A 23,662-nucleotide genomic window follows, 5' to 3' on the forward strand; every position below is an offset into this window, starting at 1 on the left:
GACTTTTCTTTCCTGGCCCTTGGCAGGGCTGGGATTGCCTTCACAATTTTTGGGTTGGACTTCCTCCTGGAGGTCGAGCCTGCCTGGAGGCCGAGCTCGCCCGGGGGTCGAGATCGCCTGGAGGCCGAGCTCGCCTGGAGGTCGACCATGGCTGGAGGTCGAGCCTGCCTGGAGGTCGAGCTCGCCTGGGGGTCGAGCTCGCCTGGAGGTCGAGCCCGGCCTGGAGGTCGACCCTGGCTGGAGGTCGAGCCTGGTCAGGAAGTCGAGCCTGGCTGGAGGTCGACCCTGGCTGGAGGTCAAGCTTGCCTGGAGGTTGAGCTCGCCTGGAGGTCGAGCCTAACCTGGAGGTCGAGCCTGCCTGGAAGTCGAGCCTGCCTGGAGGTCGAGCCTGGCCTTGAGGTCGACCCTGCCTGGAAGTCGAGCTCGGCTTGGAGGTCGACCCTGCCTGGAAGTCGAGCTCGCCTGGAGGTCGAGCCTGGCCTGGAGGTCGAGCCTGGCTGGAGGTCGAGCCCGGCCTGGAGGTCGACCCTGGCTGGAGGTCGAGCTTGCCTGGAGGTTGAGCTTGCCTGGAGGTCGAGCCTGGCCTGGAGGTCGACCCTGCCTGGAAGTCGAGCCTGCCTGGAGGTCGAGCCTGGCCTGGAGGTCGACCCTGCCTAGAAGTCGAGCTCGGCCTGGAGGTCGACTCTGCCTGGAAGTCGAGCTCGGCCTGGAGGTCGACCCTGCCTGGAAGTCGAGCTCGCCTGGAGGTCGAGCCTGGCCTGGAGGTCGACCCTGCCTGGAAGTCGAGCCTGCCTGGAGGTCGAGCCTGGCCTGGAGGTCGACCTGCCTGGACGCTAAGATGGGAGGTCCTCTCAGGGGTGAGCTCGACTTATCATAATCCCGGATTCTACTCTTTGGGTCGGGGCCGCCATGCGTCCTTGCTTGAGTTGGGCCTTGATGTTTTTTTGGATGGGAAAAATCCCACATAACAAATCCCATAAATTTCATAGTTTGTTGTACAAAATCATAACAAAGAAGTGTTTCATTTACAAAATCATAACAAAGAAGTGTTTCATTTTGTCCATTTAGCAGAGTCCTCAAAAGTTACAAGTCAATACTTGCCTTTGGAGTTAACAAAATTCGTTGGATTTCACCAACAAGATGGTTGAAGGTCATAAACAAAATAATTAGCACAATATTTGATAGAAAATTTACAACCAAGACACAAAAGCTAAAGGAAAGTTTCTTCACTTTGTTAGTGAAGTGGAGACAAAACGTATAGCCCTTCAACATTTTTCTGGTTTCTTATGATCACAACATTCAAAATAGCTAGACACCAAGGATCAAAATCAAAAGGGCACATTCTAAAAGCTTTTTATCATAGAAAATGTGAGTCTTTTTGAACAAAAAACAGTAGGCTAACACCCACACCAGTTATGACTTTTTTGATTTTGGCTTCTTCTTTAGTCCGGTGTTTTCATCGACTTCGGAAGCACGAGTGTAAACTTGTTTTTCTTCACTTTGGGAGGGTAGAATATGTACTTCATCTTTGTTGGTGGCAGCTTGAATGGTTTCATCTTTGTTTTCCGTCAAAGGCGCTTGAAAAGACACCATAGCGTTATCAGTTGGTTCTGAAAGGGAAGGAACTATACCTTGTGTTTCATTTGGTTCAGCTACAGCAATGGCATCATTATCCTTTTGTTGAGATTCTTGTTGTGAAAATGAAATTTTTGGCAAAGTGTTATTCCCGGCATCTTTAGTGTCTTCAGTAGCAAAAACAACTGTGAATTTTGTTCCCATGGTGTAGGCTGAATCATTTTTTTGAGTCTTCAGATAAACGAAGCAGCTGCCTTTTTCGGAAAGGTCGAAAAAAGACTTCAAAGATTTCTGATCAACATCCTATTAAATAAACATGAACATTAAATATTCATAATTTAAAGTAGATTTGAAATTTGATTAGTAGGAGTGCATTATTGAAACTAAACTGATGTAAAGCTAATTTTTAACAATAAAAAAATACTATGAATCAGACAAAGTAAGACTTGACACACATGGCTTGAATGATTTTACATATTTATGTATATTGAAAAAGTCAACAAAAGTAAAATAGTTTATAACTGTACTTCCATTCCTCTATAATCATCTTCACCATAATTGGATCAGCAGTGACAAATTTGATTAATGACATGAAAGTAAGAAGAAGAAAATCTTACCAAGAACAACAATTTAATGATATTTGAAAGTGAAAAAATGTGGTGGTAAGATTGAGTAAATTTGTCAACTTACTTTTTTGGTTGCGTCAACAAAGTCGGACACATATCAAGAAAATAATTGTTCAGCCATTGCTCCAAAAACAGTGGCTGAAATGGACCCGGACGAGTCTTGAACATCCACCTCAACTCTTGGCCTAGTATAGAAAATTAAGTTAAAGTATTATTATTAGTGTACAATAGTGTATTTAAAGCTGAATAGATATTTTTCATACAGAAAGATTAACATTGGCAATTTTTTCGGAATAAAAATGTAAATATTTAGTCGACAATACCAAGGTATGGCTTTTGCTTGAGGAGTGTCACAGAAAAGGAATTCGAACAATCTATATAAAGTTGATCTGGTTGATCTATGGCATTTATCACAAGAAGTGTACCAAAAAGATTGTTTGAAGTTTGTAACCACAACTTTACCATTTACCCAAAATGCTGATCTCTGCAAAGAAATTAGAGTGAAAACATAAACGGTCGAGGCACATGTACACATTCTTGTAAAAATATCCCAATAACTCATAACTGTAAAGTGAAAATTGTACCATAAGAAGCATGTCATTGACATGGCTGATCGGAATAATATGATCCACAGGAGGGAGACGAATGGGAATGGATGAAGAATCATAGGTTTTGTTGGTTATGAAATCGGAAAGCTTAGAAGAGTTGTCGATGATCCTATTTAATGAGTATATGAGTTAATTAAAATATAGGAAACTGACATAAGATATTTGGCAATTAAAATAAAATATGTGTTTAGTAAGTAACCATTCTCGAAGCTGTTTTGCACTGTGAAATTGAGGTTCAACAACAAAGCAAGTTATAGGTTTTGTCTGGACATTAATAACAACTGTAAGAATTCAGAAATAAAAGCAATCATAAGCTCTTGTTTTTATTTGGTAAAAAAATGCAACTTTTTCTTATATAAAAAACCATAATTTGATGTTTGAGGACTAACCATTGTGAGAAATCACACGCAATTGAAGACCAGCGATAATTGGTTTTTTATGAATGATGCTCGAGAGTGTTTCACATTCATTGTCGGTAAAAGAATCCCACATAGTTAAGGTTATGGTTTGAAACCTGAAAATAAGAATTTGGGATAATGTATGAGTTACTGTTTCTTATTTATCTGAAAATAATCTTAGTATGTAATAGAATATATTCAAAGTTTTTGAAGAACAAAGATTCATACTCATCATTCATGAGAACCACTTCTTGGATCGTGCTGGAAGTTGAAGACTTTGTTTGGATTTTTCTCTTTGGACGAATCTCTATAACAGCAGCTAGGATATCTGTGGAAAAAAAATGTCAAGAGTTAAATGAAAAAATTATAAAGATTTGGATGAAAATATGAAAAGAAAGTATGAATTCGAAGAATAATACTGATATCAGAGACTTTGTCCATGTGAGATTGAAGATCAGAAAAAAAGAGTAAAGTTATAAGTAGACTCCAATAAAGTTGCATTGTTTTCTTCAACTTCTTGAATAGTTGTTCTGGAATTTATAATCCAGTATAGCTCATCGTTGCGCTCTCTGTACTCTGGTTTTGCTTCCTTAACGGAGGCATTGGATATGAGATATGTTCTTGTGAGTTGCAGTTTATTCTGAAATGCGTTTATCGCTGAATCGAAAATAACCGCACGAATCTTATTTCCCTGGGTGCAAAGGAAAGCAAAGACATATATGATAAATTTACAAAATCTATATACTTACGTTCTAAAGTAATTAAAGTTACCTCTGGGTCAACTAAGACCAGAGATTGATATTTTACTGGACTTCGAGTTGATGAGCGAGGCGTTGTTTTTTCAGCAACAATAATCTTTGCTGTCCAACCAAGCTCATCCTTTTGCACTTCTGGAATCAGTTTATATTTTTTTGATGCAACAACAGAAATGAATATAGGGTTTAGTGAAAATGAATGATAAAATAAAGTAAAGAGGTATATCTTTTATATTTATTTTATTTCACAATATAGGGTTTTTTTGTCTCAGAATCTAGAAAGCAGTAACATTTTTTTTAAGAAAGTAAGCAATAATATTTAATGATATGATTATGAAATGATTTTACTATGGTCTATCTTTTATATTCCTTTGATTTCCCCCTACAAGCTGTTTGATAATGTAAAGGTGATTATAATTGCCAAAATAAAAAAACTGGAATCAGAGTCTCAAGCTTTATAAATTTAAAATGAATGTTGTTGTTACTCTGTTAAGATAAATATCAAGCTGGTCTCAGAATATTCTCACTATAAAAAATATGAAACCAAAAGAAACATAGTATAAAGTGGCAACTCTTTAACAAATAATACATATGAATCGGTGTAAGATCAAATAGAGAAACGAATTGATGTCCTTATGAAGTTGTATAACAGTGAAATTAAATAGATGCTAACCTTGAACTTGAACTCATCATAGGGAGAACCGAAGATGAAATCTTAGCTGAAATATGAGTTGAAAGTTGTTAGGAATGAAGAGATTTGATGACTTAAGTAGTGATATAAGGTATTTAAGTAGTTGAAAAGTCTTTGCTTATTATTGCTTTAATAAATACAAGCAAGGTGCTTCTTCATATTCACGTACTTCTTCATATTCTAAGTTGATATATTGAAGTGACTTGTATATATATTGAAGATACATGCTGTCAGAATTATCTCCTAGATGAAATATAATTATAAATGTGATTTTTTTATATTTCATTTGCTTCACTAACTTTCTATAGTAAATAGATGATTAAAGTTTAAAAAAACGTGACTGCTATATATGCTTTTCTTATTTGACCATGTTTTTATATATCAATGTGGATGTTTATTTTAATAACATTTTTTGGACGTTACAATTTTCTTAACTTTTTAAAAAATTATACATCAACAAAAATGCCAAAATAAAATAGTGGATCAAAAGACTCCAAAAGTGCATCAAAAGATTTGCAAGGTCCAAAGCAGTATATACAATAATAATAATAATAATAATAATAATAATAATAATAATAATAATAATAATAATAACAATGTTGTGGAAATCGACACTAAACATAAACAAGTTTAAAACCTTCAGATGAGGAACCCCTTGCCCTGCCTGATTTCTACTAATTAATAAAAGATAGAGCAATCCTTGTCTTGAAATCTGAATAAAAAGATTTCATGAAATGATTTTGAGTAGTACCTTGGATGAGCCATCAGGCATGTCTTGGATGAGACAAGCCGAGGGAAGCCTCCTTGAAGAGTCGTGGCTCATCCCGATCGAGACGTTCACCACGGCCCACACGCCGTCCGCGTGTTGCTTGCACAACCGCAGAAACTTCACCACTCGAACTGGCACCAACAGCGACAGAACTTGAAGCTCCGCTTGCATCTAAGTTCGCGCAGTAATAATTATTATTAATATTAATATTCAAAACAATAATGATAGTAATAATTGTACGCATACCACTTGGAGCGATCACTTTCGGGTCCCGCCCATCCCGGTGGATATTATCTCGCCCGTGGCGGCCCTAGCCACCAAGCACGGAAACATCTCCATCCATCGATTCTAATAATATACAAAGATCAATATCGTATCGGAAACGAAAAAAATATGAGCGGGATTCGTGTATAGTTATTATGGTTATAGTACCGCGTCCATGAGCGTGTCGACGTGGGTCAAGCTGTTGATGGTCATGAGAGCGCAGACCCGGTTAAGCTCATTTCTGAGCTGGTCTAAAAAAAAAAATTGAATTGTACTCACAAATATTCATCAATTGTTAGACTAAATGAGTTTTTACGTTCATTTCAGTTTGTCTGTTTTAGAACCAGAACTTGACTTGCTTGTGAAACTGAATATAGTGTTTGCAGTGCTGATAAAAAAGAAATAATAAATAAATAAATAAAAGACGACGTTGTAAGCCAACAAATACCTGTTTGAGGGATCCCTTGGAATGATTATATAAAAGCCCACGAAATTAGGTATGGTCGAACATAGAAGGAGCCCACGACTTTGGTTGATTTTTTTTTTCTCAACTCCAGTTATTTCGTCTATGCAAGCAATACTGAAGTTCTGCACTGTTATAAAATTGTAACATGCATCATCAGGGTCTCACAAAAGTCTGATATATTAGGATAAGGGAAATCTATTGGAAGGCAAATAAAATTACCTCATGACAACTAAAATTACCTCATATATTCGAAGAAGAGGTGATCATAGAATTAGAATCGGAATTTGCCAAGGCTAAGACCTCATGGTAAACAACATTCTTTGTGTGCGAAAGAGAAAGAATGTCACTGTCGTTTGGCTTTATGAGCACCTTTATAGAATTTGAAGTTCTAGCCCTTGACAAAGCAACGTATAACTGTCCGTGAGAGAACACATGCTCCGGTAAATATAAACCAACATAATCCAAAGTCTGTCCTTGAGCTTTATTAATAGTCATTGCAAAACATGGTCGTATCGGAAACTGTCTGCGCTTAAAAGCAAATGGGCATGAATTGGTGTCGAGCGGAATAAAAGGAATCCTAGGTAGGAAACTATTTTTCCCGAGTAATCACCCCCAACTAAATTGGAGATGGAGCCATCCAATTAAAATAGAGAATAAAAAAATACGAAAAAAGACTCACCAAAACAGAGAAATCGGAGATGGAGTCACCTAATCAAAATAGAGCAATCTGTCACAGGATACAAATCCAATCCATCAACAACAATTGGGTAGCCAAATACGTATGTAAAAGAACAACGAGAGGGAAAAGACCAATCAATTATTTTAATTTGAATGTTGAAATCTATAGTAGAGATATAGAGCTGTTGGAAGACAACTCTGATGAACCTCTTTCTAACAGGCTATTGATAAATAGCATGAGGATTGAGAACTAAATTAAGCCAACAGCAGCCCCACACCATTAATGAATCAATTACAGAGATCTATATGACAAATAAGCCAGAGACGATCGTGAAGTCTCAAACACCATCGAAAATCGTTTGGTAATATGTCTGTGAGAAAAAATCGCGTACCTAACAAAACGAGGTTGTTCCTCTTTCTTGTTCTGAAATCGCTGCAGAGATAGCTTCAAATGTGGTCGGCAACGGCGGGCCTGTCACTCCGGTGCGGTGATTGCGGTGTTATGCTGAGGTTGTCGGGATTTTTTTTTCCTAACGAAACGAGGCTGTCCCTCTTTCTTCTTCTGAAATCGTTGCTGAGATAGCTTCAAACGTTGTCAGGAATGGCGGGCCTGTCGCTCCGGTGCGGTGATTGCGGTGTTATGCTGAGGTTGTCGGGAATTTTTTTTTCCCCGGCGGAATTTTTTTTTCTTCAATACATTTTGTGACTGGGTTCCTCTGATCTAACACATGGCCGATTTTATTAATATTTAGCTGTATATTGATATTGATATCGATGAGAGAGGAGAAGGCGAAAAAAAAGAGGCCGCCACGTGGCGTCGCCTGAAAGTTGGGGGAGAGTTCCTCTTTATTATCTATGTTATAGATATATATATTTAAAATTTATTATATAAAATCTTGATCTCCGTGTGTGATATGACAATGCATTACATTTTCCTAACCAAAAACAAATAAAAAAAATAGATAAAAAAACAGATATAAATACGTACTAAATTTGCAGATACTATATTATGATTTGAAGTGTTTTAATTTTGGACAATATCTACAAATATATATATATATATATATATATATATATATATGTGTGTATTCTTTTGTTTCGTCACATTATTTTCGTTCGGTTTTCCGTCGGCACGTCGGTTTTCCATCGAAAACGGCATCTGAAAACGGTATTTCATTTGCCCTTTTCCACAATTTTTCCGTTCGATTTTCCATCGGCATGACGATTTTCCGTAAATCAGGAGGCTCGAAACGGCAACGAAAACGGCATTTCGAACCTTGGTCAGGATAATAATAATAATAATAATAATAATAATAATAATAATAATAATAATAATAATAATAATAATAATAATAATAATAATATTAATATTAATAATAATAATAATAATAATATTAATAATAATAATAATAATATTAATATTAATAATAATAATAATAATAATAATAATATTAATAATAATAATAATAATATTAATATTAATAATAATAATAATAATAATATTAATATTAATAATAATAATAATAATATTAATATTAGGAGTAGTAGTAGGATTAGATTTGGGCTTTTAGGGTTTAATCAAGTCCTATACCTTTTATTTTCACGCTTCCTCTCTGCTCGCCCTCCCATTTTTCTCTTATTTTTTTGAAAATTCATAGCTCTAGTCTGACAACTCAATCCTTGAAAAAAAAATAGGTATGTATTTTTTCTATCTAGTTCGGATTCATTAAAAACCGTTTCTTAAAACACTTACGGTGATTTCTAAAATCGTTGTTTTGTATCGATTCTTTTTGAAAAAAAACTAAGTTTACATGTCTTCTATCTAAATCTCTAATCAAATAACTTTTTTATGAAATACATAATATTTTCCGATTATTCTCAAAACAGTACGCAGATTTGTAAAACAGTTTCTCGTCAATTTTAAAAACTGTTTTAAAACACTTAGTATGGATTGTTCGTTAATCTTTTTAACCCGACTCTTTCTGTAAAGTTTTGTTTAGTATGTGTCCTGTTCAAATCAAATATTTTTACGATTTTTAGAACGAAAATTATTTTTAAATAGTCATTTTAAAATTTGGGTGTAGATCTGATTGTTTCGTAAACCCTAAATTTTTATCATTTGTTAATTTTCTTTGTTTCTCAAATTTTCAAACGGATTCTAACTTTATCGATTAAAAAATTTGTGTTCAAAATTAATTTTTCCCATTTACTGGAATTTTTTGTAGATTTTTCCGCAGCAATTTATTTTCTGTCTTTTACCCGAGGGTTAGGGGTATTTTAGTAATTTTTACGCTAGACACCTTTCTGAAAGTTTTTTTTCAGCGACCCTCTTTTGAGAAAATTTATTTTCAGTGGGTTATTGAACCAAATTCTTTCTCTTTCCGGTTAGGTCCTAAGTCGTCTAGTTTTTCCGAGCCGTCCACGATCAACGATCGTATTTTCCAAAGCAAAGGTGAGAATAATTTCACTGCAACACGGATTCGTTCGAAAATAAATACATTGACTATATTATCTGAATTAATTAAAGTATGTGTGTTTTTATTTGTGTGATTTGTTTGGATATGTTTCTTTAAATATGTCTATTTGTCTGGACATGTCTGTTAGTCTTGTTTTGTTATATGTTATGATATAATACGATATGAGAATTTAGTATGTGAAATGTTACGATATGTCGAGTTGATGATATGATAAGTTATGGTGTGTTATGTGATGATACGTTGTAAAATAGAATATTTATAACATGTTCTTATTTCTAGTTATGTTATCATATATGTTTATTATGTATGTTTATTTATATGTCATTCATGTATGTAACGAAAATAATCAAGTGAAAAAATAAGTAAGAAAGTCGTACCGCCTCGAGCTATGGAGGTCTTACAGAGAATTTCTCGAGCCGACTTACGGGTCTAAATGGGGAAATTTCTCACATGTTATAAGTTTATATCATGGAGCGAAGCATGAGACATTGCAACCCCATATCTTCGTTTCCAAAGTGCGCACTGAAAATTGGTACGACTACTCTAGGGGACCCCTGAATTAAAATAAGATAGACTTATAATAGGGTATCTTATGTCACGGTTTAGCTTAAAACACTAAAAATCGGTTCATGCATTTTTATTATTTATCTTTTGTGAGTTATAGTTATGCTCGCTGAAGTTAGCTCATTCTATGTATATTTGCTTGTGTTTTGTGAGTTATAGTTATGCTCGTTGAAGTTAGCTCATTCTATGTATATATGCTTATGTTTTGTGAGTTATAGTTATTCTCGCTGAGCGTTAGCTCACTCTATGTATATACGTCTGTGTTGCAAGTAAACAACATATGAACACACGAAGAGGGTGGATTCAGCGGCGGCGATAGCGAGATGGTTGGGTTATGGTTTCCGTTTACGAAGATAAAAGACTTCTGCTTGCTATCAGTTTTTAAATAATCCAAAACCCAAAGTTTTATTTTTAATGGTTAAGTTATGCTTTTCAATTCCGTTAAAAGTTATGACTTTATTTATGGTATTTATTTACAATCGTACTTTTGGTTTTAATTTTTGATTATGCAACTTTGATTTTTTGGTTGTTTTTGTCATCAAGTTTTTATATGAAAATTAATTTTTAGGTCACGAGTTTTCAAAATTTATATTTTAAGTTATGTTTTAAAAAAAAAAATTTACCTGAAATTTTCTAAACTTTTAAAATGTAAGATAAGAAGACGGTCCGATAAGTCGGGTCGTTACAACCCAAGCCCACGCCATCCTTCTCTTCATCTTCACTCTCTTCTCTCGAAAAAAAAAATAGCCCAAACCCACGCCATCCTTCTCTTCATCTTCACTCTCTCTTCTCTCGGCTAAAAAATAACAGCCCAAACCCACGCCATCCGTCTCTTCATCTTCACTCTCTGTCTCTCTCGGCGATGCTTCTCCATTACCCTCACCAGAAAAATCCAAACTTAAACTCCATTGCAATGACGAAGCGTCAAAAGAAGTCCGACGAAGCCATATGACAGCTTCAAAAAGGAAGGTCGATGAGCCAGCGCACAATTCCAACGATGATGCGTTCATGGTCGTACCCAATTTGAGAAGCCGTCACAAAGGAAAATTGGTCCAAGAGACGCCTTCTACTCAGAATTCGAAAAGGTATGGATTACAAACCCATTTAGTTGAAAAAGAGGAAAAATTTGTTTGTGCATGTGGATATTAGGTCTTCTTTAGGGTGTTATGTGTTGTCTTTGTGAGATAGACGAAATGTAGGTGATGAACTTGATGAACTTGTTGATTTTGGGACATTTTTGTGACCTATGTCACAAAATGGGTTATTTCTGATGATTGGGTTATTTTGATCCGTTGATTGGGTTGCCTTGGTTTGTTATGTGTTTGATACAGAGTAAAAAGAAGGCCAATACTTCAGGCATCGCAGCGGATTCCGATGATGACGAGTTCATGGTCAAGCCCGATTTGAGAAACCTAGAAAAAGGAAAATCGGCCTTGGAGACAACGTCAACCCCCGCGTCACACCTATCTGTATGTATATTTGTTTGTTAGTGTTTTTAACCTGTTATTCTTCTTCCAAGCTATAAAAATTTGATAAACTCATGATTATGAATATATTGATAAGGAAAAATTAAAATTGAGAATGATAAGTTTGGTGATTGGGTAATTTTGAGCATTTTCTTTGCTTCAAATTCTTGGATGTGGAGATTGATATGGAAGAATAGTGGATTTTGGTCACGAAGTGTTTGATTTCATGACATATCGGTAACGAACTCATTGATTTCGTGATAATAAGGTTATAGACTCACCCACTTCATGACCGACGTGTCACGAAGTCAACGAGTTCATGGCACATCGGTCATGAAGTCAACGAGTTCGTGACTGTTGTGTTACAAAATCAATCAGTTCGTGTCAATAGGTGATGTAATTGAATTATATACACATTTAGTTGACTTACTTGCCATTGTTACACTTATTATGTCCTTGACTTACACATGTGTCACAAAATGTAGTGACTTCGTGACACATGTGTCACGAACTGGATACACTTCATGACACATGTGTCACGAATTGGATGCACTTTGTGTCACATGTGTCACAAGGTGACTAAATTTAGTTATGTATATTTTACTTACTGATATTGACCACTTTTAGGATAGGTATGAGGAGGAACCATCAAGCTTGGGGCGATGAAGGTGTAGTCTTTCGTGACACTAGTGACATGTGATTTGATGAAACTTATGTATCACGAAACTTATGCACAACACACATACATGAGGAGGACAACACACATACATGATGAGGACAAGAGATTTACAAAGCATATATACCACTTAGTTTGGAAGTCCAAAGGAATGAAGAGGCTATGGATGAATATGTCTTGTAAGGGACCCATGGGGTTCATGAGATACCTCATTTTTGTATTCCTCTTTTGCATCTCATTTCATAATATTAAGCAAACAAATATATGACTTGAACATAACTTGGCCACAATCCTCATTGAAGAATCACCTATGAAGAAAGAATTGACCCGGTATAGACGCAACCCTGATAGCTTTACTCCTTCCAAAAAGGCACTACCATATTTGAGATTCACTAATGCTCCCGAAGTTCTTCTGGATGAACTACCATTGTCGGAAGTCACCAAAGGACCTGACACTGATGATGTTGACACGATGAAGTTGTGGATGAATGTGGGCTTGAAGAGGTGCCACAAAAGCATTGCTCAGGGAAAACCTAAATACAAGCCGGAGGAAGAGAGCACATCGCCGTCAATGGGACTTGGTCAGATTTCTATTAAAAAAAAATTCTTCTATAACTTGTGGTTGTCTGATTAGGTAACTTTGTGTGTTAGTATTTTTTAAAATAAGTCTTGAGATACATCAATTCTGTGACACATCTATCACGGACTCAATGTATTTCGTGACACAACTATCACATACTCAATGTATTTCGTGACAGATGTGTCACTGACTCAATGTACTTCGTGACAGATGTGTCACATAATCAATGCATCTCATAGATGTGTCACGGGATACATTGATTATGTGACACATCTGTCACGAAGTACATAAATCACTCATTCACTGTCATGTCAATAATCTTTTGTATGTATCTTCGAGCTACTTACACGGAGTTCAAGGCTAGCAAAGACACGAGGGTTGTTAGGAATTCTTGCCCACAAGAAGATGCTTTTGTAAATTCTAGCTGAAATATTAATAAAATAAAGTTATTCGAATAGAAAACGTTATTTCTTATATATTAAGATTTATCAAACATTCATCAACCTATAGTCTCTGTATTGAACCGAGTCACATGCACAACATCTGAGCTTGGGCGATGAACTAAAACTGGTCGATGATTGGTTCATGCCTTGGTAGCTGAATCTGAAATCATATATGTGGAACACAAGTGAAGGTTGATCACTTAGTGAGAGCATTCTACACTTGTGGTAAGTGTACGACCCGGACAGGTCTTGGTTGTAGTTGTGTTGTTTAAGGATCGTTACGACACACTAACCGAGGTCGCAAATGATGGTCACAGTGATACTTGATCTAAATCAAGAAGTGATCATGGACACTGGATCGTGTTACCGCACTCTTTGACTCATTCGCTAAAAGGTCAATATCATGCTAGTCACAGCTTATGTTTTGGGAGTTGCGGAACATGGTTCGAGTGGGAAGTGATTTACAGATATAAAATCCAGCCTTCCTGAAAGAAGATAAATGTTCTCTCACCTAAGGGTTGATTCCAAAATCGATAGATTGCGCACACTTTCGAAGTTTTTACGTTCGAAAGAATCTTTCGCTGGAGAAGCAACAATGCTTAGGGCTTATAGGTGTCAAGAAAAGTATAACAGAATAATTGACTTTTCTCGACACGGGATGAATCTGGAGGATCTTGATCATGAACTAACTATATCAGTGAACACTTGTCACGATGAGTAAATATAATTCTAGTACCAAGGAGGATTCAATCTTGGCTTGCAAGGTGGAGTCTGACCAAGATTAGACAAATCGATATAGAAAAGAGAAATGAATTTTTCGTCTTTTCATCGGATTTGTTAAGCTTCTAATACTAAGTTCATAGGCCCCAATAAGGCTCTGATAAAAGCGGATAAGAACTTTCGAATAATAATATTTTCATTATTATAATCTCACTAGCTGTAATTGTGATTGACAGCACCAATTCCGAAATATGAGTATTTGCATAATTAAAAAATTGTTTATCGTAGTATTAATTATTTATTGTTTGATCAAGTAAATAATTAATCAATTACTTATTTGTTTATTGTTGGACCAAATAAATAAATAATTAATTGAGTTTTAAGAAATTGAGTCTTGCACAAAAATGAGGTGCACGAATTTTTGAGGATTCCGGCACAAGATTTGCGCAAATCCCTCCTTGGCCGTGTGCCAAAATTCGTCCATGCTATTATTGGTACTTACTAATATTTTCTCTTTTGTTGTTTGAATAAAGGAGAGAATAATATTTAAAATGAAATAAGATATTGTCCTTTATTTTCTCTCATGAATATTAGGAGTGAATAATATTTAAAAGGAAATATCTATTCTCTCATAATTAAATAAACTGAAAATAAAATCTCATAGATTTTGATCTGATGGCTAAGAGAGAAAGTAAGATTCATGAGATGAGATCCAAGGGCTAAACTTTGATTCACTAGTGTAAACACAATAAAAAGGAAATAATATATTTTTGGAAACTACCAAGAATATATCATTTCCACTACTATAAATAGGGGTTCATGAGAAGGCAACATATAGAATTTTGTGGTTCGAAAAATTCGACCAAGAAAGTCTCTCCCTTTTCTCTCGGTCGACTCCCTCTCTCCCCCTATTGGAACTCTGTGATTCCAATCCCATAAACACAGTGCAATCTAAACACCTTGTTGTAGATCGTAGTGAGATAAAGATTATGCCCACTGATGTTTCTTATTCGTCTTGGAGATTACGTCTCGGAAGATTACGGTGCCATCACTGACGAGTTCAGAGCGTCGATGAGCTAAAGCTTGAAGATAGTCTTTTAAGACTGAAGACGGAGGAGTCAAAGCTTGAAGATTCTGTAGCTGATCCGAATCATGTAAGTATTACTGAATCTTTGAACCTTGCTCTTATTGGTTGCTTGACATTGCTTTCATGAATAATTAATAAGTAAATCTAGATCTTGTTAGATAGCATAATATTAATTAGTTCTTGTTAGTGTAATTAATTATTTCCGCACTTAATATGGTTATCAAGGTGCAATAATCATCAATAATGGTATTCTTAAAAAAAAACTGAAAAATGCGTCACCGACCACATAACCGGGAAGAGTGGATCGGAGCAACTGGTGGACCCATGGGATGATGTTGATGATGTCTTCATCCTTGCCGTAGACTCCGCACACTGGTATCTTCTCGTTGTCAGTGTACATTTGAGGTCTATAACAGTGTATGACTTCATGAGTTCCACTTCTAGATATGCTTGTGGACACGAAAGTCAGAAACGTGGCCACCATTTTACCATTTGTTTTACACGTTGTCGGTGTTCTTCTCTCGAAATATGAAATATTCAAGGTCGTCCACTACGATCAAATTCCACAACAAGACAATGGGTAAGTTTGTAATTGTTAATTTCACTATCTTAACTACACGTTAATTTACACATGTTTTTTTTCCTCATAAGTGATTGTGGCATGTTTATTTTATCAAGATTGCCGAGTTCTTGGCACACTGCCTTCCATTGTCATATTTAAAACAAGAGGACATGTGTATGTATAGGCAAAAGATGACCACCGCTCTATACCGACACGGAGCACTTTAAATATACACACGTGGAAAGTCCAATCAGGATGCTACTTAAATATATGCGCGTTTGTCACTTAGACCACACCTATATGTATGAAGCGAAAACTACTTGATTTCATTTTTGAATGTTTTGTATGTGTGTATGATTGTTAACAGTTCTATATATTGGTTTTTTAACATATGCCAAATGTGTCACGAAGTCATATGATTTTGTGACAGTCATGTCACAAAATCACATGATCTGTCACAAAATGTAGTGAATTTTTTTTTAATCAGTCTTATCAATAAACCCAACAACACTAATAAAATTCTAAACAATGAAAATAGAATACATACTAAAACACAAAGGAAGTTCTAAACATTAAAGGAAATACAATCAAACATAAAAAAGATCCGTGTAAAATTACAAACCAAACCAATGACCCATCCATGGAGCTCTCATTTCTTGTGGAATTGGGTTGCGACACGTAGCTCTATTGTGGCCTACATCTCCACATCGAGAATATTTGCGAAGCGGGACATCAGATTCTCCTAGAGAGGGAATCCTTTTCTTCCTAGGTCTACCTGTCGGGCGATCTAATAAGAAGTTAGGCAGATTTACTTTGATCTGTTTGATTTCGTCGGGAAAAGTCCATGACGATTCACATCCTTGAGGATGAATAACCCCTGCATACGCCAATTTTCAATACTCGGTCGTGTAGTACTCTAAACAATAGCTCTCAACAGGTAGTTTCCATCGAGTACCAACCTCTTGGTATACGTTTAGTTGTGCCCACTTCCCCCTATGCTTAGCATATAGACATATTTCCGCCATCCCTGTATATGATTGGTGGTCACATTAGATATAAGTAATAAAACAAGGTTTTTGACATCGAAATACATTAAAACAAGTGTCACAAAATGCTTCCACTTCGTGACACACGTGTCACAAGTTGGATGCATTTCGTGATACCTGGAAAACTCATCGCGGAAATAAACAAAATCTCTATTTTTGGCGAAGTAATCACTCTGAAATGCATTGAAACTACTTTCAAATCGAATAAAATCACTTAAACTTGTTCTTATTTGTTAAAAAGACGACGAACTAACCCAAATATGTTGGAATAATTTTTGGATTTCGACCCAAACCTCCAAAGCAACGAAGAAGACGACCCAAAGCTCTAGAGCGAGGAAGAAGATGAGCCTAACCCCGATCCGGCTGAGACAATGACCAACAAAGAAGATGATCAGATTTATTTCAAGGTTGAACTTTTAAATCGGGTTTAGCATTCAAACCTGAAAACTGCAAAAAGAGGGACGTGCGTTTGGATTCCGGCAAGCCTCGTGAAGAAGGATCCCAGCAAGCCTCGTAAAGAAGGATTCCAGCGAGCTACAGAATGAAAACTAAAGAAAGAGGGACATGCGTTTGGAGTGAGAAAGAAGCCAAGCAGAAATAACTTTGTTGAAATTTTTTTTCACCGAGGGTAGTTGAGAAAATAACTAATTTTTCACCTATCCCTAGTACTAATTATATCAAATTTTGAATTTTGAACTATATTTAATAAGTTTTATCCATTCCATTTGTTATTATCCGTGTCAATCTCACCCCCTCAACAAATGATAAATAGATGATATTAATTACCTATGTTACCCGGCTCCGTGTACGCCACTGAAGCAAGTCGTTTGGCATAATGGGAACTTTTTAAGAGGTCCTAAAAAATTCAAGGGTCCACTTTCTTTCTCTCTCTTTTTTTTTTTTTTTTTTTTTTTTTTTTTTTTATCAGATTAATTCTATTAATCTCAACGCTTGAGAGTTGATACGGTCTACGTGTAATGCCAAGAATGTGTTTTGGCTGTTCTTCTATCAATAGTCTTTTTCATACCATGTAAGTTAGCTCGAGGAATAGAAGTTACAACACCGCATTCAACTATTAATTATGAAAAGAGGACTAATATTTTCTTACAATATTTTGCAAGGAATTTTCCTTACTCTATTCTGTGGAATAAAACAGAAGAAAACAACCTTAATTGACAACGTTGGAATGTATTGTACACTCGACCAAAAAGGTAAGACCAAAGTCAAGCAACCCTTGTATTTTTTTATAAATAATTCCATTGACGAACTTAATTGTTGACGAGCACTAATAGAACTCGAATCCTGAGACCGATCCAAGCCCAATCACATTAAAGAGCAAGAGGGACTAGGGTAGTTGTAGCATGGCTCGGGGATTTGGGAACAATTGAAGTAACCGATGGGAGGACTATTATGAGGATAATAAGACAGCACATATTCATCCTTCTTTTCATCTTTCTTTTCATCCTTTTTTTCGTCTACGAGGCTCACGGTTTCGACCACGGCGTTCTTAAGGGCCTTCCTCATCTTAGTGCCTAGCAACACCACGTCCATATCGTTGCCGGTCACGACTATTTCATTGTTGTCCTTAACTAGTTCTGCTTTTCCCACACCTACAATAATTTATAATTAAGTAAGGTTATGGAATTTTTTGGCGTTCTTGTAATACTTAGAAGTGCGAAGATTAAAACACTGGTTATGTTTTGATTTTATGAAAATTCGGTCATTGATGAAAATGACGATACATAATTAGATAAAATCAAAATGTAAATTCTGAAGTTTCGCCAGAATTTCAATGGATTTTTTTTGTTATTTTCTATAATATTAAAAGATCTCATGAATTTTGGCTATTTGTTGCCATATTTCACAAAAATTACTAAACTTTTTGAATTTTTCATATTTTGGGTTTTTGGCAGTGTAGTAGAAATTTGTAACATTTTAAACACTAGGTAAAATTAGAAATTAGATAAATCAGCAAGTGGAAAGTAGTTATTTTGTTTGTGATTTATTATTACATATCATCTGTATACAACATGCTCTATATAAATATTTGTCAACAACTTTTAGCTAACGTTGGTTCGAGTAAGACTCACAAGTAAAACATATATCACTATTTACAAGTATATACATATATATATACACACACACACACACACACACACATATATATATATATATATATATATATATTAACAATTGCATGTACGTTTGTGTCGTTTTTAATTTGATGAAAAATAAGATAATGTCCCATAGTTGATGATTACCTACTCAAACGTGTATGTATGACCTAAAAATCACTACATGTTCTCGTAAATTAATAATTAATTTGATTCTGATGATTTTTTTTTTTAATAATTTGGTAGATTGGATGGTGATTATATTATTATTCGATTATTTTAACATAAGTTGGTTTACTTTTTTTTTTTTTGCTCGAAATATATAAATTGGTTTACTTTGGACTAAGCCAATACGACCAATATACAAATGTCATTATTGGATTGAACCGGGATTAATTTGAAAATAAGTATATCTATGACCGATCAGAATAAAATTTGGAAGAAGCTGGAATTGATTCTCTGTGTACTAATTACGTACCATCGATTGCAACTGCTATTGATAAAGCTTTTTTGCAGGCTTTCTCGGAGTATAGTGATACCTTGATGACAACCTTTTGCTGCAAAATATTGTGAACCAAAATCAGCAATGCTAATTAAAAAAACGAATAACTTAATAAGAACTATGATACTTCTATAATATATATATATATATATATATATATATATATATATATATATATATATTGCAATATGCGTGCATGTATTCATATTAATATATATGTATATGTACCTTCGTCATTTCGTCGATAAGTTTTGTATCCTTTGCTTGTAAGAGAGTTTGTATATTTGCGTTGAGAAAAGGAGAATGATTTTCGGTTGTTTTTCTAGGAGTTTTGAATGAGATATTGCGACGAAGGGTCCTCTATATATCGACATCACAATAAGTAATAGAATTTGATGGTCTTTGCGTTGACTGGTTCCCAAACAAAATGTCACTCTCATCTAATATATATATGTATAATTGAATGAGTCATATAGCCAGAAAAAAAGGAGAAATTAATATGTTCATATGGACTATGAGGAGTTTGATAAATGCAATATGGAGCTTCAAAATTATTCATGTGATTTTAAATTTTCAAAAAGTAATATTAAAGAAAAATTATTCGAATTAGGCCACTTCAAATACTGAGATTGAAAAATAGATATTTTTTTGTTAACAAAATAGCCAATTTCGCTCACGTGGCAGTCCAACTAAAATTTCAATCCTGTTTATAATATCTCTCTCTCTCTCTCTCTCTCTCTCACAATGCAAGTATTTGTAATGGAGACTCAATTATGATACAAATGAATTCTTTAATATTCATCTCATCCATCATGATATTAATAGATCATCTTGTGTTTTCACAATCGTTCCTGGTGTTAAGTGTGTTTGGTTCTAGGAAACTATGTTAGAATTTGATGATTTTGATTAGGATATTTTGTTAATGAAATTGAGCTGAAATATTATATAGCAATTACTAATCAGTAACAAAAATTTATAATTCGCGATTAATCTGTCATGAAATTTCAAAATTCGTGACCAATCAATCATGAAATTCATATATTCGTAATTGTTTGATCATGAAATTTTGAAAATTCGTGGTTAATCGGTCACGAAATTGAGAATTCGAGACCGATTACAGAATTGGTTAATCAGTCACGAAATTGTGAATTCGAGACCAATTACAAAATTTCGTGACCGATTTCATCAAGGGAATTACAACGTTTTTACAAGTCATTTAATAATAGATGTATCAAATTTTATTTATTTATTTTTATGTTTTATATATTTTGACAAAGTGTCATGAAATTGGTAATATTCATGTCAATATCTCAATTGATTTTGTATTTTTCCCCGTAAGAGCATTACTAAGTTATATAGAATAATGAAACTATTTTAGTATATACACATATATGTGTATAAAGTACATATTATAATAGTAATTTATATATAAGGCACAATTCACATCCACAAAAGTTATAAAAATGGCAAACTTGCTTAGGAATTGACATTCTAATATTACCACTATATATATATACACACACACACAACACTCTACCTATTTAATGCTTTGTTATTTAAACAACGCGCTTAATTATTAACTTGATTAAAAAATTACCCATATCATATCAGTATATATACTTTTGAAATAAAAAGAAAAAAATATGCATGTATATATGTATAGCGGTGTCAATTAGGTCGGGTCGGGTCAGTCTTTTTTTCTCAAGCTCAAAAGAGGTCCGGACCCGATCCAAAATCTTTTATCGGAGGGTCGGGCCAGATCCAGCCTAAGGAATAAGAGCTTAGCCCCAATCCAAGCCCAAGCCCTCGACTTTCGGGGTCGAGGGTCGGCCCAGACTCAAGCTTAAAAAGGGCTTAAATTGGTCCTCAAAAAGCCAAAACTAGAATTATTAAAAAAATAAATATATAAATAATTTTTAATTTAAAAAATACACTTTTAATCAAAATAACAAAACTTTTAGTAAAATAAATTATATAATTAATAGTAAAATTTAATTTATGTGTCAAAAACACTTTTTGTACCTCAAAACATAAGTTTATAAGCATTAGACAAAAAAAATAATTTTTTTACTATAAAAAAGGTTGAGCCTGAAACGGGCCTAATTAGGGTCCGAGCCGAGCTCAGGTTGAGCTTTTTTGAGGGCCCGAGCTAGGTAGGGCTTGTGGACCTATACCTTAGGTCCAGTCCAAGCCCTTCATTATCGTGGTTTGGCTCGATCCTTTTTCAAATAGGGTCGAGTAGGTCCCAAACCTCGATAAAAGTGGGCCGAGCTGGTTAGCTCAGAAGCGACACAACCTAATTGATAGCACTACATATGTATATGCTATTATAGAGAAAATAATTTATTATATAGAGTTTAATAATCAATATATATATATATATATATATAATATATTTATGTAAACTTTCTATGAGTATATATAATTAAATATTGAAAATATATAGATGTTATAGAAGTGTTATGAGATATATGATAGCATAATTAGGTGTGAATATCTAATTATTACAAATGCATATTTATACTTTCATTTGTGACTATACCCTCAAAATCTTTAACTTCCTTCTTTTTAGCTTTTCTCAACACGTTTGTGTGTAAATCAAAGTTGGGATTATTCCTAAAGTATGATATCCTCAATACTTTATTACCAAAAATCTAATAAGTCAAAATTAACTTAAAAGTACGACTTTCTTATATGTGTTTGTACAAATATACCCTTAATAAAATATCATTTTATTTTTATTTTTTTATTTACTTAATGATCACAAAGTAAGGTTAGAGATCATTTTCGTTCAGTTGAGAAGATTAAAAAAAAATGAATTTTCTTTGGAAATATCGGAAAAAATGGTTTGAAAAATCTAGAAATCGTTTGAAGATTTATTGATATTTTGTCTTTTTATTGACATGAATGTCAATAATCTTCAAACGATTCTGAGAAATTCTTGAAAGATTTATTATATCGTTGTCAATTAATTTTCTGGACGTCAATGAATCTTTAACATACCAAATTCTTTGAAGATTTATTGACGTCCATGAAATTTATTGACAACGACGTCAATATATCTTCAAATAATTTTCTAGAACCGTTTGAAGATTTATTGACATTTATATCAATAAAAAGACAAACTGTCAATAAAATTTTCAAACGATTTTCAGATTTTTCAAACCATTTTTTTTTCCTTCAAAGTTTCCAACAAACAAAATTCGTTTTTTATTTTTATTTTTATTTTTTTAACCAAACGAAAATAATCTCTAACCTTACATTTGTAACCATGAAGTAAATAATAAAAGTAAATACAAAAGTAAAATAAAATGATATTTCTTTAAGGGTATTTTTGTAAAAACACATAAAAAATCATATTTTTGGATTAATTTTGATTTAATGGATTTTGGTTCTAAATTATTGAGGAGGTCATAATTTAGGAATAATCCCATCAAAATTTTTATTTTATTTTTATATTATGCTTAACCTGAAGTGCGGTTTAATAATACATTTATATGATTGTAAAATTTGTATAATTTCATTTTGTTTTTGGCTCTCTCTCTGAACCGGCAAAGCTGATGTAGTCGAACTTGAATCAGTGATATGGTCAAATATCCACACTTCTTGAGTTTCATATTTAATGAATACAATTTATAATACATGAGTAACTATTTTAATTACGTCTATTGATACATAGTTTATTTATACTATCTTGTAAAATGAAAATAAAGATCAATATCCACAAGCAGGGCCGGCTTAATAGATTATGGGGCCTAAAGCGAAAGTTCGAAATAGGACCTTTAAATTTTTTTTAAACATGCAAATTTTATTCTTTTTTTTTTCTTAATTTTATTGTACTCCAATTACTAATTTTTACTGGTAGTATGCGCAATTATTCTTTATTTATATTTGCAAAGTAACCCAAACAAAAAATTATTGACAATATATAACAATCAGGAAAAAAAAATGTCTAATTGATATTTATAACGCAAACAACATAAATAATAAAGAAAAAAACAATAATAAACAGAGAAATATAAATGATAATTACTTTTTTATATTTATTTGCACATAAGAGAGCCTAATTTGGAGAATATATATAGAAGAATTAATGGACTGCATATATGATTTTTATATAAGCTGCAGAACCGGCTCAACTAAATCGAAGGCCCTGGGCGAAGAAAAAAAAGGGGCCTAATTTTTTTTTTCTTTCAATCATCCCAAAAAAAATAATTAACATGAAAGTCATTTTTTTTTTGTCTTTTGGCCTTTTTTATCTTAGGAAAAATGGCATGAACTAGCCAATTCAAACTATGACTTTTGCAAAATAGCCATAGTTTCATTAGGTTAACCAAAATAGCCATCACTCTCATCCATGGACTAAATTAATCCTGCCTGGATTAAATTTAATCCCGATATTTTGTGTGGATTAAATTTAATCCTGCCTGGATTAATAATCGCAGCTTGGCTATTTTGCTTATACTTGATAAACTTTGGCTATTTTGCAAATCCTTAAGTTCTATTTGGCCATTTAGCCGCTTGACCCTTTATCTTATTAATTTCAAATCACAATTTTTTTAGTTTGAATATGGTAAAATTATTTAAAACACATT

General features: G+C 34.1%; 1 protein-coding gene and 1 long non-coding RNA gene across 2 annotated transcripts; both read right to left on the reverse strand.

Moving 5' to 3' along the window:
- Nucleotides 1-16,258: 16,258 nt before the first annotated feature.
- LOC149407361 (uncharacterized) lies at nucleotides 16,259-16,970 on the reverse strand. Its single transcript, XR_016297294.1, has 3 exons — nucleotides 16,892-16,970; nucleotides 16,706-16,814; nucleotides 16,259-16,432 (listed from the first exon to the last, which is right to left on the reverse strand). It is a non-coding gene; the product is annotated as an uncharacterized LOC149407361 (long non-coding RNA).
- A 529-nt stretch (nucleotides 16,971-17,499) lies between these two features.
- LOC149407362 (uncharacterized) lies at nucleotides 17,500-19,395 on the reverse strand. The gene is made up of 3 exons (XM_089627892.1): nucleotides 19,296-19,395; nucleotides 19,044-19,122; nucleotides 17,500-18,061 (listed from the first exon to the last, which is right to left on the reverse strand). Exons 1-3 carry the CDS (start codon nucleotides 19,302-19,304, stop codon nucleotides 17,775-17,777), a joined length of 375 nt encoding a protein of 124 aa, XP_089484018.1. The 5' UTR covers nucleotides 19,305-19,395; the 3' UTR covers nucleotides 17,500-17,774.
- Nucleotides 19,396-23,662: the final 4,267 nt, after the last annotated feature.

The sequence above is a fragment of the Urtica dioica genome, chromosome 1 (genome assembly GCF_054948205.1).
Source record: "Urtica dioica subsp. dioica isolate 48M chromosome 1, U.dioica_male_clone48M_v1_H2, whole genome shotgun sequence".
In the NCBI taxonomy this organism is placed as follows: Eukaryota; Viridiplantae; Streptophyta; class Magnoliopsida; order Rosales; family Urticaceae; genus Urtica; species Urtica dioica.

Coding starts and splice junctions, on each gene's coding strand:
- LOC149407362 (XM_089627892.1), bottom strand. Junction 18,062..19,043: donor AATAGCAGTTGCAATCGATG/GTACGTAATTAG, acceptor AAATTATTGTAG/GTGTGGGAAAAGCAGAACTA.